This window comes from Mirounga angustirostris, unplaced genomic scaffold, assembly GCF_029215605.1.
Source record: "Mirounga angustirostris isolate CCGP_5_RB_7025 unplaced genomic scaffold, mMirAng1.0.hap1 SCAF_10, whole genome shotgun sequence".
NCBI lineage: Eukaryota > Metazoa > Chordata > Mammalia > Carnivora > Phocidae > Mirounga > Mirounga angustirostris.
Window position 1 is genome coordinate 365,834 of NW_026991718.1, and position 18,849 is coordinate 384,682.

General features: G+C 39.2%; 1 protein-coding gene across 5 annotated transcripts in view; it reads left to right on the forward strand.

The window, feature by feature from the left end:
- Positions 1–18,849, forward strand: part of NBAS (NBAS subunit of NRZ tethering complex) — a 322,841-nt gene that overhangs the window by 104,458 nt on the left and 199,534 nt on the right. For all 5 annotated transcript variants that reach the window (XR_010405385.1, XM_054509604.2, XM_045884116.3 and 2 more), the window contains 2 exons: positions 10,170–10,253; positions 16,405–16,558. Coding sequence is in view for 4 of the 5 variants with exons in the window: in XM_054509604.2 (XP_054365579.2) it covers positions 10,170–10,253; positions 16,405–16,558 (238 nt within the window). In the remaining variant the exon portion in view is untranslated. The remainder of the gene's footprint in view (positions 1–10,169; positions 10,254–16,404; positions 16,559–18,849) is intronic.

An 18,849-nucleotide genomic window follows, 5' to 3' on the forward strand; every position in this document is an offset into this window, starting at 1 on the left:
GGCGCCCTTGTTGTTTTTTTTTATATTTAAAGTATATTTCTTATAGATAATATACAGCTGATCCTTGAACAATGTGGGTGTCAGGGGCACTGACCCCCCTGTGCAGTCAAAAATCCACATGTAACTTTTGATTCCCCCAAAGCTTAACTACTAATAGCCTATTGTTGACCAGAATTTACCAGTAACATAAATAATCAACTAACGCATATATTGTACGTATTATATACTGTATTTTTATAGTAAAGTAGGCTAGGGAAATGGAAATGTTAGTAAAAAATCATAAGGAAGAAAAACAGTTTCAGTACTGTATTGTATTTATCGGAAAAAAATCTGTGTATAAATGGACCCACATAGTTCAAACCAGTGTTGTTCAAGGGTTAACTGTAATTGAATCTTGCAATCTCTGCCTCTATGTTGTCATGCTCTGGCTATTTATATATAATGCACAGTTCAGTATGGTTCAGTTCAAAGATGACATCTTGGTATTTGTTTATCATTTGTTCCATTCATTGTTTGCCTTTTTCTCTTTTCCTGCCTTCTTTTGAATTGGCTATTTTTATAATTCCATTTAATTTCCTTTATTGGATCATTAGCTATACCTTTTTTTTTCTTTTGGTGGTTGCTCTAGTGTCTACAGCATGTGTCTTTAACTTACGATAGTCTACCTTCAAATAATACGGTAGAGCTTCATGTATAATGTAAGAACCTTACCACAGTATTTTTCCATTTTTCTCCCTGCTGGCTTTTGAATGATTGTTGTCCTATATTTAACTTTTACGTATGTTATGAACTCCCCAATACATTTTTTTTCATTTTCGCTTTAATCAGTAACTTTTTGAAAAATTAAAAATGTGCTTTATATTTGCACATGTATTTACTGTTTCCACTGCTGTTCGTTGCCTTTTGTAGGCCCAGATTTGTATCTTGATACCAATTTTGTTCTGTCTGAAAGGCTTTCTTTGGCATCTCTTGTAGGGCTAGTCTGCTGGCGATGCATTCTCTGCTTTTGTACGCCTGAAGAAGTCTTTATTTTGCCTTTGTTTTGGAAAATACTTTTGTTGAGTATAGGATTCTAGGCTGTCACTTCTATCCTTTAACCCTTCAGAGGCTTCGCTCCACTGTCGTCTTCCATTATCCTCCACGAGGCTGATTGTCTTTCTTACCATTTCTCTTTACATCATGTGTCTTATTTGCTTTGTTTTTAAGATTTTCTTTATACCTAGTTTTGAGCTCTTGGGTTATGATGCACCTTGATGTGGTTTTCTTTGTGTTTATTCTCATTGCTGCTTATTGACTTCTTTGGATCTACACCAAGTTTAGGAAATTCATGCCTATTATTTCTCCCAGCATTTTTTTTCTCCCCCCACCTCCCCTCCTTAGTACACACACTCTTTCCTGGGCCACCACTTACATATGTGCTAGCCACTTGCTCTTGTCTTACTACAATTCATTTTTTTCCAGCCTTTTTCTGCATTTCATAAATAATAAATATTATTGTTTGTGAATAATCTGGAGTCTGTTTTTATTCTAGGGTCAACTCCCTCTCCTTTTCCTGTGTCCTTCCTGTCCTTCTTGTTTCTGATTATGGGAATGAGTGTTGGTTATATAGTAAGAATCTATACTAAAACATATTAGACCCATTTCCTTCAAATTCTCTAATGCTTTGCTTTCTTTCTTTTCCTACAATATCCAGTTTCGTTTTGAACTTCATCAGCAGGAAAGATGTGTTAGAATTACTTGCACCACAGATACTTAGACCATTGTCTTCCCAACCACAGCCTGTGGAATTGACGTCAGAGTCTCTGTCTTCATTTCTGGGATTTTCGTTTCTTTAGTCGTGATTGTATGTTAGTCTGCAGTGTAATTTGGCCTACATCCAGAGAACTCATGATGGAAAGGCTATAAAAAGACTTACACAGCAGTGTCTTAGGGCAAACCGCCTTCCGTGCTTCTTGGTTTATCTAAAGCTTCGGACCGTTTGCTTTTCTTTGTGCTCCTGCATGCTTGCGCACAGGCCCGGAGCCGCCTGCGGCATATACAGTGTCTGCGGGGTTGCTGATGGCGTGCTGTATGGTGGGAGGCTGTACAGTCCACTTCAGACGGGTTTATTCATTTATTTGACAGAGACACAGCGAGATAGGGAACACGAGCAGGAGTGGGGGCGGGGGGGAGAAGCAGGCTTCCTGCTGAGCAGGGAGCCCGATGCGGGGCTGGATCCCAGGACCCTGGGACCATGACCTGAGCCGAAGGCAGTCGCTTAACTGCTGAGCCACCCAGGTGCCCCGCATTTCAGAAATTTTAAAACAAAAATTTGAACAAACCCTGAAGTACATTGTCTAAATCTTTAGGCACAGAAAAAGCATATTGACCATAAGCTGTACGTACCCTGTGGTTTAGTGTTTGTTTTTGTTCGTTACTCATATTCAGTCCTTCACTTTGTCTGTCTCTCCATCCATCTATCCATCAAGTATTTAGCGGGGTTTAAATGAATGCCAGGTATTGCACTAAAGATATAAAAATGACTCAAACTTTGAAGGAGCTTATAGTTTAGTAAAGGAGCAAGACACAAATAAATAATTGTACATATCTTACGTGGCTTATGATGGGGTTATAGCCTGATAAACCCATTGTTGAAAATATTAAGTTGAAAGTGCATTTAATACACCTAACCTACTGAATATGATAGCTTAGCTTAGCCTACATTAAACATGTTCATAATACTTAATACTAGCCTACAGTTGGGCAAAATCATCTAACGCAAAGCCTATTTTATAATGAAGTGGTGAGCATCTGAGGTAATTTATTGAACACTGTACTGAAAGGAAAAACAGAATAGGTGTATGATTACAGAAGCGTTGTGAGTAAATCAGGTGTTCATCCTTCATGGTGGGTCGCATGGCTGCCTGGAAGCTGGGCTCGTTGGCGCTGTGCAGCATCAGAAGACTGTATCATACCGCATAACACTAGCCCAGGAAATGGCCAGACTTCAGCATTCAAAGTACAGTTTCCACTGAATGCATATCCCTTTCACGCCATTGTAAAGTAAAAAAAATTGTAAATCGAACCATTCTAAGTTCTGTGCAGTGACAGCACTAGTGGGAATACACACAAAGCTTAGTAAGTGGAAGAAGGTCAGGTGAACTTTATCTAGGAACATGACAGAAGGTTTTAGCTGTTTTTTCCTCTAAAGATCACCACATTGATTGAGCCAATTAAAGACAACGTTGTAAATATGCATGCCGTGAATCAGACTGCCTTTTTTTTTTTTTAAGATTTTATTTATTTATTTGAGACAGAGAGAATGAGAGAGAGCACATAAGGGGGGGGTGGTCAGCGGGAGAAGCAGACTCCCTGCCGAGCAGGGAGCCCGATGCGGGACTCGATCCAGGAACTCCAGGATCATGACCTCAGCCGAAGGCAGTCGCTCAACCAACTGAGCCACCCAGGCGCCCGAATCAGACTGCTTTTGTATCCATTTAGGTGAGGTTAAAGTGCTGAATTTATAATTTTTAAAAATTCTTTTTAAATCTCAATCCACAATTTTTTCTTCCTATTGCCACTATACAACTTGGTTTCTGAAGTGTAAATTTTTCTCTTTTTTTTTTTGTAGAGTTTTTTTTAAAAGTTAGAGTAATACAATGCTTCCTTTTTAAAAGGAGCTTGCTGAGTCATTACTTGACTGAATCATTTTGCTGACACTCTTCTGTAAGTTAGGTACTGAGGGTGTAAAGTGCCCCCACTCTGAATCACTTGTATGCAAATAATCACAGTAACGGTGAGGTAAATGCTGCAAGAGTAGCACAGTCTCAGCTGGGTAGTCTTAGTTTCACAACATAGTGATTGGACAAGTCTATACCTTATGCAGTCTATGCTCACCGCAAGGGCAGCTACCATCTGTCATCATTCAGTGCTATTATAATACCATTGACTGCATTCCCTAGCTGTGCCTTTTATTCCTGGGACTTACTCATTCCATAACTGGAAGCTTATATCTCACACTACTCTTCACCCATTTTGCTCATCCCCCCCACTCACCTGCCCTCTGGTAACCATCAATTCTCTGTGTTGATGGGTTTCTTTTTTTTTTTTAATTTAAATTCAATTAGCCAATATACAATCCATCATTAGTTTCAGATGTAGAGTTCAATAATTCATCAGTTGCATAATACGAAGTGCTCTGTTTCTGCTTTTCGTTTGTTTACTCATTTGTTTTTTAGATTCCACATATAAATGAAATCATATGGTATTTGTCTTTTTCTTTCTGACTTATTTCACTTAGCATAATATCCTCTAGGTCCACCCATGTTGTCACAAATGGCAAGATCTCAACCTTTTTTATGGCTGAGTAATACTCCATTGTGTATATGTACACCACATCATCTTTATCCATTCATCCATTGATGGACACTTGGGCTGCTTCCATATCTTGGCTCTTGTAAATAATGCTGCAGTAAACATAAGGGTGCATGTATCTTTTCAAATTAGTGTTTTCATTTTCTTTGTGTGAATACCTAGTCGTGGAATTACTGGATCATATGGTTTTGAGGAACCTTCATATTGTTTTCTACATTGACTGCACCAATTTACATTCCCACCAACAATGCATGATGGTTCTTTTTTCTCCACAGAAGTAATCAGGTCATCCTTTGCTGATGGTAAAATATTTATTTTCAAACTTTGTTTTAAGCATTTTGGGAGAGAGATGATGCCTTGTAGATATTGTTGCTTATTTCTACCCCATAAATCAGCTCATCACTGCTTATTACTGCTTATTATGTTGGCCAGGTACCATATGTTCAGGATGGTGTGCAGTTGCTAGGTATTTGTAAAAATAATCATTGGTATTATTTATATAGTGTTACTATTTATCATAAAGTAGATCTTGAAATGTCACCAGTTACATAGATCTTGTGTTTTACTCCCCATGAAAACCGTCTTGCTGGTGTTAGGAATAATGATGCTTTTTATGATGGTTGAACACTTATTATGTATCAGGTACCACTCTAAAGTCTTTAGATATGCTCACTTGATTCTCCCCAAATCCAAATGAGGTTAATACTGTTATTCTTTGTTTTACTAATGGGGAAATTGAGGCACAGGCCAATTGAAGAACTCCCTCAAGGTTACACAGCTGTGTGGGGTGGCGTCTGTCACAGAGGTTAGACCTCTGACACTGTACTCTTAATTATAATGGATTAGAATTCAAGAAAATATTTGTCTAGTCTTGTCTTCATTTGGGGCAGATAATATTACAGTATTTGCTAAATAGATGAAGCAGCTGGGTCCCAGGGAACAGATGAAGTAGCTGGTGGAGCGGGGAGGAGAGTCCAGTCCTGGAGGTGGTATTTTCACCCTGGTTTCTTGTATTCTTCGCTAACATCTGAAAATATGGGTTAAGTTTCAAAATACCTCCTTAATCTGCTGTATTTTCTAAGTCATATGTTAATGAGAGTGAATCCTGTTGGTTCAGAAGAGAACTCGGAGTGATGCCTTTAGATAGCTTTTTTCCAGCCTGGCCTTCTGAATGAAAACAGCGTTTTGATTGGTTTCCCACTGAGTTTCAGACCAGTGTGATTTGTTCAGTAATGGTGACCACAGTGTAGTATACATGTGGGCTCAAGTTATTATTTCTTGTTCTTTATTTACCAGAACATTTTCTTCTATGCTAAATAACAGAAATAAATATAACTCCACATCTTAAAACCAGTGCATTAAATGGTGGCAATTAGTAGTAATGCGCAGTCTATTTTGCCTTTTGTTTCCACGGCATAGAACACGAACAAAAGAACTTTCTGTAAGTTTATTCTTGATAAAATTTCTTTGAAATAAAACATTTAAATTTAGTGTGAGAAATAATTGGCGAGAGAATAGTCAAACATAATAGAACTTATAATATTCATTCCTTCCCTGCAGACAGATGTTACCTTCAGATGAAACCAGCAAAGTTACTGTTTGGAATAAAACAATGAACAGGGTTCTAATATAAAGAATCTTAAAATTAAGCAGCCATTATTTTGTAAAGGGATCATTTAAGTTTACCCTGTACTTCCCATTTTTAGTGGGGGGTTGATGCATTTAAGTTTTAAGACTTCTTAAGCCAAGTGGAAACACTAAAAGACAAAGATGAAACAAAGTATATATAAGTGTTTTGTGTTTGTGGAACTTTAGATTCAGAGTGTAACTTTTGCAACTCCCCAAACTTCCTACAATTCTTTAGAAGGAAGCAGTGCGTTCCCTAGGTTTTTTGTGAACCACAATTTCACCTAGCGCATTGACTGATTTATATGACTAATATGTTTATTGTGAACAGAATTAATGAAAAAGGTTTTCTCTGAATTTTATTGTATGTGCTGTCATTCTGCTTACCTTATGAAAGAATAAGTAACTAAAATTTGGGCATTTTTAAAAAGGTAATGATAGAACCAGTTAGTTATTTTCAAGTGTAAAGAATGGTGAGATTTAGGGAAATATATAGTCTGAAATATTTTTCCCACCTGAACTAGAACATGACATGTCCCACTACCTCGATTAGATGTGCACCACTGCTGGTTGGTGTAGCTTACTGTTTCATCAGCGTGCAGTGGTCTATATAAGGAAAGTGTTTGTGTTCTCACGCTCAGATCTGCAGATTCTCTCTCTCTCTCTATATATATGTATATGTACTTCCTTGGCATATCTGTTTTTATGAACAGATTGTCCCCTTTCATTGCTTTATTCCAATTTTGAATTTCTGTGATACTCATGAGAGCACTTTTTTGAAAAAAAATTGAGTATAGTTGACAGTGTTCACTTAAAAAAAAATCTTTATGCTTTCATTTAATAGTTCAATTGCCACATTATTTTAGAGTCTGCTAAATGCCAGGCACTATTTTAGGTATTGAGGATATGGCAGTAAACAAAACAAACAAAAATTTTGCCCTCAAAAGAATTTATGTTCTGGGTAGGGAGGAGATCCTGTTTTTGAAATGCGGTTATTTGAAGCATGATAAAGAACTTACAGTATTTTTATAGCAAGTATTTTAAACTCCTAAAATGTGTTTTAAAATAGCTTGCTTTGCAGAAACATCCTGTAAGAAAAGAGCAGAAAGAAAGTTTTTGGTTTTTTTTGCTTTTACATAAGTGTCGGTAATCAGACCTAAGGTCCAGCCATATTTGGTAGAAGTTAGTTTCATCATGTTAGTAAGCTACTGGTATTGAGTTTGGTTTTATATTGTACTTTAGATATGCATGTAAATGGTCCTTATTGGGCTGTCTGAATTTGAGTTAAATATCGGGAAGGCTCAAGTGACCCTCTTCCGGCCACCTACACATCTTGCCTGGTGGCTCTTAGGTATGAAGCACGGGAATGGTAGAAATGAGAATGGATGGATTTGCGGGTGGGGGCTAGACTGTAGACCCTGTGCCCTTTCTAGGGGCCTGTGCCCGCTCGAGGTCTTAAGTTTTGGATTCTAACTGGTTGTGTTGAAATCCTGGCACTGGCATTTATTAGTTTTATGAGGATGGGCAAATTAACTTAGGCCTCGGTTTTCCTATTATAGTACGAGGAAGATCCTATCACCAGCTACATTAGATTGGTAGGACTAAATGAGCTATTGTAGGTTAAATGTATTTTATCCTGTCTAGTCCATAGTAAGAGATCAATAAATGTTAAAGATAATGTTGCCGATCATTGCAAATATACTAAGAGTAGTACAGGCAGTGCTGTTACTACATCAGTGGTGACCAGCACATTTAGAGACGTTCAGTTGTGCTTCGCTTCGAAAATGCAGCAAAAATACTTTATGAACTCAGGATTCTCCAGGCCTGCCTTTTGGAGTGTACCTCTGAGCAGAACTTGTCTTTAATACTGCATTCTGATAAAAATAGGTATGTTTTCATACCCATTTCTGTTCAGTGAAGCTTAACAAAGTTTTATAGCTTCTAGTCTTTAAATACCCAATGAATATTATTTTGCTGAGGGTCCCACGGCACTATTCATCATTTCAGTAATAACCCTTGTATCTAATATGTACTTTGTGTAGAAAGTACAAATCTCAACTTGCGATACATTTTTCTAAAATTCTTTTAGAAAGCATTTTATGTAGCTATGGAACCGTGTCTGCTTTAATTAGAAAAGGCAGTAATCGTTCGTTTTTTTTTTTCCTTGTTCCTTAATTCACTTCTATAATTTATTCTTCTGTTGGAGGAGTGAACATTATTATCATCGTTGTATCCCCCATGTTCTTCTTTACTTTCCATTTCAGTAGCCTGTGATAAAGTATTAGTTATTGACATAGAGGGAAATAAAATAGTTTTTTATTTGGTGACAAGTGAAATAGTGTGATTGTGGCATCTATGCTAAATAATCATCTATGTGATGCAGAAATTTAAAAATATGAACTCAGATGCCTTCACGAATGTGTCTCTGGTACACAGTTTGCAAGGACATTACATGCTAGCTGCAAGGTGGGTCAAAAACTGTGTTTATAAAATAAAGTATAATACATTTCTTCTTGTCTATATCTAACGGGAAACTGACTTCGGATAATTTGCACCAGTATTCACCTGACGGGGACGCTGTTGACTGATGGACAGCACTGCCCGTTCTCAGATCTTTCAGCTTCCATCTTCTACCTGAAACCACCCAGTGGGCTCCTGTTACCTCGTACATGAGGACTAATCTCTTCACCGACATAATATTCAAATGTTTACAAAGTGTTTCTTGTGCAAGGCATGTTGCATAACCTCATAAGAGAAGAAAGAGCAAAATACAACCTATTATAAGAAAGTGCAATCCTTTCCCTGGGGCTATGATAAATTTTAGAAAATTGCAACTATTAATACTCAGAAACAGGAGAGAAAATGTTTCATTGAACTATAAAGCAGATCAATTGAAATTTGTTCTTAAAATTTTTGTCTTCTTAATTCAGAATGTTTCATCTATTGTCATGGGTTTACAGAGTATTAGAGCTAAAAGGGGCCTTCAAGGTAATGTCTGAAGTGTTTCGCTTTAGAAAGTTATATGCCAAAGACCGCAGGGCTAGGTGCTGGGCAGCTGGGTTTCTGTGCTCGGTGCAGCCCGATGTGTGGAATGATGCTCTGCTCTGTTACCATACTCTACTATCTGTACCTCACTGTTCTTTCTGAATTTATTCTTAATTCCATCCAGTCAGGCCTTATTTTTTCCCTTCCTAGTTCTCCTCTTCATTTTTTAGTGATATGCTTTCTTTCCAGTTTTACTGAGAAATAAATGGCATACATCCCTGTGTAAGTTGAAGGCACACAGCATGATGGTTTGATTTCCATACACTGTGAAATGATTATCGCAATAGGTTCAGCTAACATCCATCATCTCCTATAGATAAAATATAAAGGAAATAAAGTGAAAAAGAAAAAAAATTTCCTCTTTGTGGTGAGGACTCTTAGGATTTACTGACCTAACAGTTTTCCCATATATCATGCAGCAGGGTTAATTCTAGTCATCATGTACATTACATCCCTAGTATTGTTTATCTTCTAACTGGAAATCTGTACCTTTTGATCATTTAGTGTTATTTTTAACCTGCAAAATCATTTCTTCCCTCTTAATAATTACCTGTCCTCCAGGTCTGTGCTGTCATATACGGTAGCCACTATTTAAATTTAAATTAAATTTTATGTGTCTATTTAAATTTTAATTAATGCTAATTAAAATTAAATAAAATTAAAGTTCTCTTAGCCATATTTCCAGTGCGTAATACATGTGCACGTAGGCCCTGGTTACTATAGTGGATAGCATAGTTATAGAACACTTCTATGATCACAGGAAGTTAAGACTATAAGCTTTTCGAGGGCAAGGGGCCATTTATGTTGATAATAAGAGCACAAAACTTAGGCTCTTGATAAATGTTTTAGAATGTGTGAATGAACACACACCCATGCTGTCCTTTAGTTCCTTGCCAAATTTTTAGTTTTGAAATAATATCCTTTTCTTCTTGAACCATTTTCTGATTGAAGAGAAATCAATAATTTGGTATTTTCCATTTACATATTGTATATAGCATGTAACATGTACCACTTAATGTACCATAAGCAGGAATGGAGATATAAGGTCATAGAAATACTTTTTGCATCATGTTCCTTGTGTACCAGTCATTGAGCTAATGTGTATTTTAAATGCTTATGTATATATATATTTTTTTTAATTTAAGTTATAATGGTGACTCCTTGGTGCTCATTCCTTGGCATGAACACAAACACCGAGATAAAGATTGGTGCGAGGAGCTGGAGTGCAGGTAAGGATGAGCCTGTGCGAGAGACCTTCATTTCTCCGGGATGGATGATTAGAAGGCCCTTTCGAGGTGGTGTGTGGTAGGTGACCATGTACCTGATAGTCCCTGATTTAGAGAGTTTGAGTGGAGTTGTTTTAAACACTTGACTTGATTTTTACTCAGTTACATTACAGTTTTCTTAATGGAAGAATATTAAATGCTACAAAGTAAATACTCTAAAAAATGATCCTGATACACCAACTCTTTTCTTCTTTAAAGTATTTCCTTTTAGTCTTTGACACATAGAAATATACTTTTCATGGTTGTTATTATGGTATGCACACAATTTTGTTTTTGATTCAGTTTGAATTTTTATTTTTGTAAGACTTAACCTTAGAAAGCCTCAGAACGTGGAGTCATCAACTACTGGCAAGGGGGTGGGAGATGAGGGATGGGGCTGAAAGCATTTGAATTCCCTTATTCCTCACTCCTCAAAGTCAGGTAAATCTTCCTTCACTATCTCTCCTTCCATATTTCTCCTACATGAAATCAGAGGTTAATTTTTTGGATTCATGAATTGAGGCCTACAACCTTCAGATTGATCCAGAAATCCTCCAGATTCCTGGGCATCAGGCACAGCATAGGGTGGGGTTGGGAGTGCTGGAGTTGAAAATCGGAGCATTTAGTGAAAATCTGTGTCCTGAACGTTGAAGCTTTGGTTCCCTGCCACCTCCCAGCTCCTGGAGTGTAGGCATATTCCCCAAGTAGAAGTTTGGAGATTTCTGGAGAAATGGAGTAGCCTCTGAGAAGAGGCCTCTAGATACTGACATATTGTCCTGAGAGATTCGTGCATTACCAGGCCTCAGTGAAGTCAGCAAATGAGTAAGTCCTATTACAACCCCCGAGCTTCCTGGACGTTCAAGGACTGGCGCCGGCAGGCAGAACACATGGAAAATGGAACTGAAAGTCAGAGGCCACACAAAAAGAAAACTTCAAAAATTAATATTGCCCAGGTGATAAGAGAAGATGCTGTGAAGTAACAAAAGGATTTTATAACATAGGAACAGAGAACTACGAGAACTTTGGGAAACAAAAAATACGATAGTTGGTGTCTAAAAACTAGAAGGGTTGAAAGGTAAAAGCAAAGTACTTTCTCAGAAAGTAGAATAAAAATATTATAGAGCTAGATAAGAGAGCAAAGATAAAAAAACAAACGTAATATTCAAATTATAGGCATTCTAGAAAGAGATGATATATATAATAGAAGGGAAGAAATTTTTTTTTTTTTAGAAGGGAAGAAATTTATAAGAAATATTTCAAGCCTATTATTTAGAATTGAAGGCTATGGGTTTTTTTTTTTTTTTTAAAGATTTTATTTATTTATTTGAGAGAGAGAGAATGAGAGACAGAGAGCATGAGAGGGAGGAGGGTCAGAGGGAGAAGCAGACTCCCTGCCAAGCAGGGAGCCCGATGCGGGACTCGATCCCGGGACTCCAGGATCATGACCTGAGCTGAAGGCAGTCGCTTAACCAACTGAGCCACCCAGGCGCCCAAGGCTATGGGTTTTCAGATTGAAATGCCCAGTGCACTAAAGCATACCATCACGACCTTCCAGAATATCTGGGATGCAGTCTCCCAGAGAGAAAAACATTACATTAAAGGAAGTTTGAATTAGAGTGACCTCCAGAACATCTCCAGATATCTCCAGAACAGCAATAGAAGCTAGAAGAAAAACTTTTGATGGAAAATATTTTTTGATCAGGATTCTTAGATCTAGCTAAAATCATCAATCAAGTATGAGGTTAATCATGTAAGATTTTGTAAAATTTACCACCCATGTACATCTCATTTCAGGAAGCCATATAAGATGTGTTTTATTAAAATGAAGGAGTCAGGGGGAAAAAAAAAAGCCATCAGATTCAGAACTGGGCTCTAACATAGGCCGTGGCAACGGGAGGGCCCAGGCTGACCAGCTGTGTTCTTGTCGGGGGAGCGAGCAGCCAGCACAGACTGTGGAAGGGTGTGGATGGCTTCAGGAGCCAGGTCTCTTGGAAAATGTTGAAAAATGGAACAGGAATATTACCTGTTATATTTGACTATTTGGGAAAAATCTTTGTCAGTTTATATTTTGCTCTTAATACATCTTTTAGAGAATTTGGAAAGCATAGCGGTGGATGCATAGGAGTCCGTGGGCGGGACAGGAGGACACTTGGCATTTATTAACTTCAGAAAATGAAAAGTTGTTCAAAAAGAGCAGTAGTTTTGATAATGTACCACTTGGCTCAGGAGAAGATAATCATAATCACATAATAATAATAATGCAAATAATTAGTGGTTTAATTGTGGTAAATTGTGATATATCCACCATGGGAGAAAAGGGTGTAGGGGAAGTGGATGGTTGTGGCTTAAGAGAGCAGAATAGCACGTAGGGTAGATAAATCAGAAATAGTCACAAGCACATACCGTTCAGATGCGTAGAGGAGAATCCAGGAAGATGGCTGAAAGATGTAAAAATGGCATAGAGGGTGGCAAGGATGGTGGCAGTATGGATTGTGTATGGAATTGCTGGCTTTTCATTTGATAGGACTCTTTTCATGCTTTTGGATTTTTGAAACTATGTATATATACTATCTGATAAATGATAAATAAAAGCCCTAAGCAGTAGTGTAATCACTGCAGGTGACATTTGGGAGCTCTCTCAATGTTAGTGGTAACGTTGGCCGTTTCCTTTCATTTTGTTGTGTTTTGGATATCTGAGATAATGGAGTAAGTAATTCTTAGTTACCTTTTTTACTCCAATAACTTTTAGTGTAATGGCAATTGAATGTCCTGCTGTGTTTTTGCTGTTTGCTTTTTAAAACTTATTTTTAGGGGTGCCTGGGTGACGCAATCAGTTGGGCGTCTGGCTCTTGGTTTTGGCTCAGGTCACGATCTCAGAGTCGTGAGATCAAACCCCACATTGGGCTCTGTGCTCAGCGCAGAGTCTGCTGGAGATTCTTTCTCCCTCTCCTTCTGTCCCTCCCTCTTGTGCTCTCTCTCTCTGTCTCTAAAATAAATAAATCTTTAAAGTTGTTTTTAATTTAGTTTTCATTTTTTAATAAAAGTCATATATATTTGCAAGTAGATTAAAGAGCTAAAATTTTCTACAAAGCTTGTTGTTAAAAAAAAAAAAGCAGAACCCAAACCCGCAGTCCTTTGTACCCTTCTCCCCATTTTCTGCTCTCCAGAAGCAATTACTTTTAATTCTTTCAGATGATAATTTTGCTGTTAACTCCATATCTCAGAATAACAGTCGTGCTGCTACTTGATTTTTTAGTTCTGGCCGTTAACTGTGGGCTTCCTAGAATGGAAGGTAATGGTGTGCATGTACCCTGCTCCTCCTGATCGTGTGTGTGGCATCCTCCACCCCTCTCCCGTTAATGATCTTATGCTGCCATTTCAGGGCAGTTGCAGGAGACAGTGGAGCTTAAATGTGTGGTCTTCATCAGCCATATTTAATTAGAAGTCATCACTTAGCAATTGTAGTGAGAGGTTGACGAGGTAGAGAAACTGGAGATGGTGGGAGGTCAGGGCCAGTAGACAGGTGATAGGCGGAGGTGTGGAGAGACCATTGACAGGTGAACTCTCTCATTTCCAGATGGGCTTTTGAGAGAGTAGCCCGGGTAGAGCCCCGACCCATTCATCCCCTGCTTCCCAGTTCCCCGCAGCCTGCGCCTTTGTATGATTCTAAGTAGATGCAAGGCATGAGGGCATTTCTTCCCAGACCAACCACAGCAAGCTGAAATGTAAGCAGAGCTTGCTGTGCCAGAACTCCTAAAACTAAAAATGAAAAGTCAGGAAAAGTTTGACAGAGGAAAAGATGCTTTTGAAGATGGTACAGATTTTCAGTATTACAGGACATATTCGTTTGTTGCTTATTCGTTTAATTGGTGTCTGTCCTCTGCTAGACACAAAAATACTGAAGGAAGAAAAGCAGATGCAGTCCCTGTTCTTGTGAAGTTTATACTGTGGTGGGAAAAATGGTCCTGCTGTAAATGACCGACATGATGGGTGCTAGGAAAGCCCAGGGAGGGTGTGCGGGGAGCACGTCACAGGGAGACCTCCGCTTGGTGGAGGGCAGGGAAGGCCGTCCTGGGCAAAATCTTGTGAAATCTGAGATTTGAAGAATTAACAGGATTTAATTTAGCCCAGTGGAGGGCAAGTTTGTCAAAAGAGAGGGGTGTGTTCTAAGCAGAGAGAACAGCATGTTGGAAGAAGGCTCAAGGCAATGTCCCCTTCGAGGACTAAAAATAAAGACCTGTCTTGTTGAAGTAGCCAGAACGAAAGTGAGATTGGCACCAAGATGAGGCTAGAATATTTTACAGCAGATTACAGGCTATAAAAGTAGGCACGGGCATGATAAAATCAGGTTTCTGTTTTTATAGAGATAACTATATTACCCAAGGAGATCCTGAATTCAGTTTTGATCTTGTTGCATTTGAAGTGCCTGTGAAACATGGGGGAGCAAATAGGAAGATTTTGGGACTTCTGAGTGAAGTGTGACTTAGGGGTCAAATAGGGTCGTTGTTGTAGTGCATGTGGTAGCTTATGCTGTAGTCAACGGCGAGACCAAGAGAGAGTCCAGAGTGAGTAGAGAGGAGAGAGCTTCACTGGGTGTGGGGAGGAGCCAGGATGCAGGGGTCGGCTGGATGAAGCTGTTCTGGTGGAGATGACCCAGGAGGAGCCACCAGGAAGATGAGAGAAGGCAGACAGCCCCACATACTGGAGTGAGGGAAGCCAGCTTCTGGAAGGAGAAAGCAGTGAAATTCTGTCAGTGCCGAGAGGGAAATATTAAGGACTGAAAAAAATATCAGAGGACCTCAGAGTTGCTCGTGGGTATTTTTCCCTGCTAAAATGGGCAGCTTTAAAGATTTCAGGGGGAAATGTGACTTTTTTCGTGACAGTGATGGGGAAAAACCACCAGTCAGAATGTTAATGGCAGTTGTGAGACCAGCTGGGTAAAGGGCTACCAATTATAAGCACAGTAGGTTGTCAAAGCATGTGACTAAAATGCCCAAATCTTAATGGGCTTTGTGTCTGCTCATATATTACAGCTACTAATAATTCTAATAAAAAAAACCTGTAAATAAAAAATTAAACACATGCTCCGTGCTAGACGATGTTCCCTGTGTATTTAATTTGTATTATTTTAAATCCTCTGGCATTGCATTCTCCCCATTTTATATGAATAAAATGAATCTAAGATTAGTTTTAGCTCAGTAATTAATGCAGAGTTTCAGAGCTTTCAGCGATGCAATGTGCTTCAGTTCTGACTCCAGAGCCCACTGCCTTGTAACGGTAACTGTGAGAGCACCTGTCATTACTGTGGGCTGGCCCAGGTGAATGGATAGCCCTAGTGGCGCCCAGCAGCTTTCCATAGGCCCCTCTGAACTCTCTTGGTTTAAGCCCTTTTTTTTTAGTCCTTGATTATGGAGCGCAATTGGCCAGGATCATCCTCTTAAAAACTCCTCATAATTTGTGATCCCTGGGCTGTTAGCCTTGCGTACTTTCCTCTTGGGGTCCTTCTTTACCTTCGGCGAGTGGCACAGAGCAGTTCCGTACTTTGTAAATGTCAGGGCAGTACCCCATTGCTGATATCTACTAAGGGTGTGTTACCGATGTAAATAAGGCGTATTTCCTCTGATTTTTATGAACATGGAAAACAAGGTTTCTGAAAATATATTTCAGGTAGAATCACCTGGAGGTGTTTTTCCTAAATGAGGCCTGGCTGGCCTCACAGGTAATTTTGATTGAGTACGCCCATGGCAGGCTCCCAGCCATGTGCATTTGGTAAAAGCCTCCCAGGGTGATTTTGATTTTCGTTAATACTTATTTGATTGATTTGTGGCATGGCTGTTTTGATTTTTTTGTCCATCCTGATTTTTTAAATTGGGAAACCTAATAGGAAAATAAATTAAGCATCTCCCAAATGTCCCATTTATCTTGTAAGTGTGCCCACAGATACGGGAAAACACACACAAACACGCCCATCCCCCTCCCCCACACATACATGCATGCTCCCTGTCTCTGTCACCACTCGCTCCCCATCTCTGTTCCTCTCTCTCTGTCTTCCACAAAATTCTCATTTTTCCCAGCATTCCAGTCCGTTACCAATTGTTCCTTTTGTGCTTTGCAGAGCGGTGGTCGAGCCGAGTCTCCAAGATGAAAGCGAGTTCTTATACGCCGCCCAGCCCGGGTTACTGAGGTACAGGACATCGGAGCTTACAGTAGAGAAGGTTATGGACTGGTATCAGACCAGAGCACAGGAAATAGAGCATTATGCCCGACAGGTGAGGGGAGAACGATGGCTGCTCCTCAGGGACGCCAGCCATGCCGTGCTGGGGCCTCAGGATTCTCTGTGTGTCATGGCAGCCGACGGTGGGGCCGGGGAGCATGTGTTTGGTTTGCAGAGATGAAATGAATATTTCTTACTACATTTGTTCTTTCATCCTTTGTCTCAGAAAGCTTTTGTGGCTTTTTTGGGGATTCTTAAAAATCAAATACATAGAAGAAAAATTGTTCAAAATCTTTCTCTAAAATATAAGTTGCAAAATATGGTACATCCTCTCCACGATTTTCCATATCTTTTTAATAGGCTTAATACCATATTAGTGGAAATGACTGTATCAACCCAGAAATACTTGATCGGCTCCCTGTCATATCACAGTAATGCAGTTGGTTTTAATTTTGCTTTTTAGGAACCTTGTTTGAGGCTCTGTCTCTAATGTTTTCCTTAAGTCTAAGCCTAATTCCCCTCAGTTCCCTTTGCCTTTATGGAGCTGCAAACGAACTACATCAGACAGTGAAGAGAGGGATAAGGATGTACTGAAGCTTAGGAGGTCTGAACACTAATGTTAACTCTTCCACTAACACGCCTCGTGACTCCGGACCTGCCACTTACCTTTTCTGCACGTTGATTTTTTTCATGGGCTTGGTTCCTATACCAAGGTCAGTGAGAACAAAGAAAATGCACAGGAGAGAATATTAAAAATCCTGCTAATTGAGTGCCCTGCAAATGTAAGCAATAGTTGTCTTCATCTTAGACAACAGAAGTTGGCAATTCAGAGTGAAGAATGGCAGAATGCACATTGAAATCTCATTCAGGATCTGGCCGCGGGATGCCGTTTTCTTTCTACTTGCGGTCTTGGCTTTGGACCACCTGTCCTACCATCAGTTTTTCATGTGACAGGAAGGGTGATTCTAAAGGGTCTGATGAGCCGCCGTACTGTGGGAAGGAATTTGCACCCCTGTGTTTACATTTCTACACAGTGATGGGTGCGGCCCTGTGTCTCCATTTGATAGTCTCCTTGAATTTCTGCCTACTTGGACTCCTACTTTTAGTATTCATAGAATTGAAGGGGAGCTATGTGTTGGAGCTGATGGTAATATTATAGATCAAACTTTTGGGAAGGGTGGGCCAAGAATATTTGATTGACTTTCCAGGTCTTTGAAGATGGCTAAGGACCATAGTGCATTTGAAAATGTTTAGAATCCTGATACTGGGATGAGAAGAGTCTCTGGAGGTGCTCCAGTCTAATTCCCAACGTGCTCTTTGTGCTTTATCACCTTGAGTGATAATGGTGTGTTGGTATGGGTTTATCTACTGTAACAAGTGAACCACTCCAGTGGGGGCTGTAGATAACGTGGGAGGTTGTTGGTAGGTGGGGGTAGAGGCTCTGTGGGAAGTGGCCGTACTTTCTTCGTGATTTGTGCTGTCAACGCTGCTCTAAAATGTAAAGTCTATAAAAAATAAACAGAAAGGAAACCATAGAGCTTTCTGAAATTTAAATTTTTTAACAGTCCAGTAATAATTGCTAGACATCTTGAATTCATTTTTGTGGAATTAGGAATAACTATAAAGGGAAGTGATTTGGGGGTGCTTCGGTTGCCCTTTATATTCTTTCATCTCTTTCCTTTATATAAAAGCACTTCTAATAGAAGTATTATTCTTCAGCTTCATTTTATTTATTGATGCTTCATGTGGCTTATGCTACAAAGTGATATCTAACATGGTTTTTATCTCTTTCATTTTTAGAGACTTAATTGATGTGGGACTTCTTTTTCCTTAGTGCCTACAAATGCCTTTTAGCAAGACTTGTTTGTTGGATTAGGAAATGTGTATAGTAGTGAAATTTATCCAGTGAGGGCTTGGGGTACGTGGCATAATTCAAGTTGCATTAGAGCCTGCTTTCATTTAAGGTGTCAGTAATTTGGTTCTAAAACATTTTTACCTCAGTAAGTGTCTGGGAAAGCAACAACTTCCAAGTTCGTACTAGGAAAGCCAATCTGGATCACAAAATTGGTGAGTGTGTTACACATGGCAAATGTGCTGTCTGTGTTCAAACATTACCAGCCCAGAGTTGTGTTTTATGCAGCAGGTTTTCTTCACGCTTTCTGAAAATTCACCTGTGATAGTTTTGGGTTTTTTTTCTGAATTGGTATACAGGTAGATCTGTCTTTTCAGATGTGAACTGTATTTTTATTACTAGAAATTAAGTAAAAAAACACTTCTCTGTTGAAGTATTACCAGATCACTCCTGTTTTGCCTCATGCCTTACCTATGTGTAAGGTATGGCATAGC